Raw genomic sequence first — 4,054 nt, 5'->3', positions numbered from 1 at the left:
ATATGAGTCAAGATTTATATACTGCCCGAAAACAACCAACAGCGCAGTAAGAAGAAAGGATAAAGCAGCTGCATGCAACTAAGTTATAGTATTTAGCAAACGTAATAAGTTATGTTTGACAGCTTTTACGTCATGCTAAATATCCCGCGTTAAAACTGCGTATGCGGCATTTTCGAGCAGAAACTAAATCCGCCGGGACAAGGATCGCGCGGCTGCTCGCACCATTCGTCCTTTTCCAAATCGTAGAACACCACTTCCCCATCTTGCCTTCCGAAAACAACTATTTTGCTTCCCACCGAAGTGGCCACGACCGCGGGATTCTCTTCGCATCGAAACCCGCGTTTGATGACGGTGAACTTGTTTGAAATTTTGTCAAAAACTTCACAAGACGCGTAACAGCTTGCGATCGCGAACAGCTTGCTCTTCACGGCAACCACGTCGTGGCAGGATTTCGGGTGCACCATGCTCGGCATGCGGGACCACTCGTCGGCAACGTGGTCGTAGGCCTCGCAGGTGTTCGTGGAAACAAACTCACCGTCGCGTTCAACTGCGCCCCCACAAACCGCCAATTTTCCTTGGTAAACGGCGCTGGCCGCCAACGCCCTCGCTTCCAACATCATCGCGATCTCCGTCACCCGGTCGCTTTCGGCAGGGTCGTACTTAATGCAGGAACGTTGAACGTCGTAAGAGCTGTTATAGCCGCATAACACGTATATCTTGTCAATGAGAACGCAAGCACAGAACTTGAAGCGATAACTGATTTCGGTCACCCTCTGCCAAGCGTTGCAAGCTCGCGAATATTTTTTTATCTTTGTTTCCGTATCCTTACCGAAACCCTTGTTTACAAAAGCATAAACTTCACCTTTCAAACAAATTCCATTAGCAACATGTTCGTTTTCCAATAATAACCCGTTCACCGGCGAACGTTGGACTTTTTTCAAGTCTTTACCGTCCACTTGCGTCAATTCTACACAACCTTGACATCGTCCGCTGTAGGCGAAAACGTCAAACAAGAGTTGATCGCAGTGCCTCGTTTCGAAACTTTTCTTCGGCAGTTTGTCTAAACTTTCTTTGTTTTTAATCAAAACATTGCTTGCTAAAAGCTTACACTCAACAACTTTGCAAATAGAAGATTCCCCGTTCACGAGAAAACTCAAAGCAGGTTCCGACAACAACGGTAGCCGTGTTGCTAGCAAAAGATATTTTGCAAACTTGCTTCTTTTTTCAGTATTGTAACTAATCCAGTCGTCTGCAGCATTAAACACTTGGAGTTCTGAAGTAATGTGCAGTTTGGAAGAAGATAGAATCCTTTTAGTGAGCGCAAAATCCAACTGGCGGAAGTTGTTGGTTTTGCAAACTGAGGTGAACCATCGCTCCGTGCAAGCCATGATTTTCAACCGAACATCATTTGGCAAATTAAAGAAGTAAGCTAACTTGAAATAAAGTATGTTGTTTTTTACAGAAATAGTGTCTTGTATGAAGGTGCAAAAATTCTTTATTAGTCTTTCATTGAGAAAAGCACTGTTTGTTTTGAGTAATGGTAAAATTTCCTTTGGTCCTTTCGGTAAGCTGGCTGAAAAATGTTTATAGATTCATTATAAAAACTTGTATAAGTATTTATGTTAAATGCTCAAATTACTGAGTAAAAAGCTTATTTAAGTAACAATAATAAAGTTGTTAGTTAAACCAGTGGTCGTCAACGTGTGCACTTTTTCACACTAGTGTGAATAAAAAATTTTGTACTGTGCACGGTAAACTTAGTAAGGTGAATAAAATAATTTTTAGATGACGCTTGTTTTGTCTACCTTTATGAGAAAAAGATAATTAAAACACAAATTAACAATTTTTTAACCGTTATTTCTACTTTAAGGCCCTCAACAAATGAAAAATAGTATTACTTATTTTAAAAAACGGTATTAAGTTTTAGTAAAACATTTTATTAAGTCTAAAGTGTACAGAATCTGTTCTCCAACGTTTTAGTGTGCGTAGTTTTTGAAAAGGTTGAAGACCACTAAATTAAACGACAATTTATAGACATTTTGAGGCTTCTCGCAGCATACAAAAAAAAAAATAAAATAACCATTTTTTAAAAGTTTACCATAAATATATTTATTAGTCAGTGAGTTCAGCTTTTTTTGAGAAAGATTCTTTTTGACTAACCAAGAAAACCAAAATTAAAGACCAAAACTTGAAAACAAAATGGTCTTTATTTCAAAAAGTATATAGTTTATATAAAAAACAAAACACTGACAAACTAAGTTAGTTTAGTAGAAAATATTTAAGAAGTATCATTTAAATAGTTGTATATATTTATGTGATAAACTTCAAGGACTATAAAAAACTTTTAAATAATCTTAATTCTTTACAAAATATTTAAAAGAACAATTTTAGATATTACATGGTTTTTTTTTCCGATACGCGTCGAGGACTCATAAAAAAACATAGTGTCCCAATTTTTCTATGAAATTTAGCACCGACCCAAAATACCCAAGTTAAAAAAAATCATACTTTATTTTAGCTCTATGTTTAAGCTATTAAACTTTTTAGAAGGATCGTCGTGTTAACTAACTAATTTATTTGTAACTGTTAACAAATAGACTAGTTAGTTAGCACCTTTACCATTATGTTATTGTTTTCATTGTTACTATTATAATGACATTGTAGTTTATCAGGTTATTAAAATCAAGTACAACTTTTTTATACAGTAGTAATTTATAAGAGATTTTCAGTACTAAATTAATCATATTCAAATGCAAAAAAATATAAACGTTAATAATTTTATAAAGTACTGTAAACAGTTAAAATTATATTTTAATATATTAAATATATTTGTAATAAAATAGCAAATTTAGTAATAAATAAGTTTTCTACTATTCAAAAGCAGTTTAATCAACTAAAAAAACTTGAAACTCAACCACGATAAATATTTTATAAAACAAAGAAACTGACATATTTTAGTTGAAATCATAAAATCATCGAAAGATTGTGAAATGTAAGCAAATTTGCGTTCGAATGAAACTTTCTTGCAAAACTTTACAAAACTTCTTTGTTCATCATGAAACTTAAAAGATTTTCCATTAAGTTTTTCAACTTTTTCTTTTATTTCGATGGATTTACTCTCAGTACTTTTCACTAGCATTATGATATTATGTGTTTTTTTATAAACAAACCTAAAATTAAAAATAATATATAGTTACAATTAAATTAAAAAAATGAAAGAGTCTTGAAAAATAATAACAACTTTAACTAGGGTACCTCAAAAGCAGCATATCTTAGACTTTTTTTCAAATGACTTTTCGAAGAAATTTGATAAAAATTTCTCAAAATCTAAGTAAACATTAAAAAGAACTCTGCGCCTTTTTTATGCATATAAACGTGTATTGGTACACACTAATAAGTACAGCGTGACGCTACTATTACTAAAATTATGTTTTAAAATATTCTTAACAAAATTTGGCTAAAAATGGTGTTTCAAAACTAAAGTTTAACAATGAATTTGTATAGAAAATAGCTAAATTTTATAAAAAAAATAACTACATTTCATACTTTTAATAAAAAGCAGTTTATATATCAATATAAACTAATAAATATAAAAAAAAACAGTTTGTACATTTAAAGATTATTAAAAAATTCAGATTCTTTTAATATTGTCTTACTTCTTTCTTTTGTAATTCCAGGTTATTAATTTTCATTTAAAAAATTAAAAACTTCACGTTTTTCTAGAACTTTGGCAATTCTTTAATTATTTTAGTACTTTTATATAAGTTTAATTGTATTGATTATATATTGTTTATAATTCCTTATTATCAAGAAAAATACCGGTTAGAAAAATAACAGATTACAGAAGATAACTTAATTAAAATTCTATATTTATTGAGGTATTTATAAGTATTATCTAAAAACAGGTTACATGAGTATGACTACTCAAATTAGAAAACATGTCGAAAAGGCTGGATTTCTAAAACTAATACACATCCGAAAATAATAAACAATGTTGTTGTAGGTCTTATGTAATTGATAAAACTGTACTAGTAAAAAACAGTGAAAAAATAAA

General features: G+C 31.5%; 1 protein-coding gene across 1 annotated transcript; it reads right to left on the bottom strand.

The window, feature by feature from the left end:
* Positions 1-149: 149 nt before the first annotated feature.
* LOC145849016 (kelch-like protein 7) lies at positions 150-1,388 on the bottom strand. The gene has a single exon (XM_082954128.1). It carries the CDS (start codon positions 1,386-1,388, stop codon positions 150-152), a length of 1,239 nt encoding a protein of 412 aa, XP_082810254.1.
* Positions 1,389-4,054: the final 2,666 nt, after the last annotated feature.

Source organism: Thalia democratica, unplaced genomic scaffold, assembly GCF_965202585.1.
Source record: "Thalia democratica unplaced genomic scaffold, ktThaDemo2.hap1.1 HAP1_SCAFFOLD_1941, whole genome shotgun sequence".
Taxonomy (NCBI): Eukaryota; Metazoa; Chordata; class Thaliacea; order Salpida; family Salpidae; genus Thalia; species Thalia democratica.
Note: the sequence above shows the minus strand (reverse complement) of the source record. Positions and strands in the feature narration are given on the sequence as shown.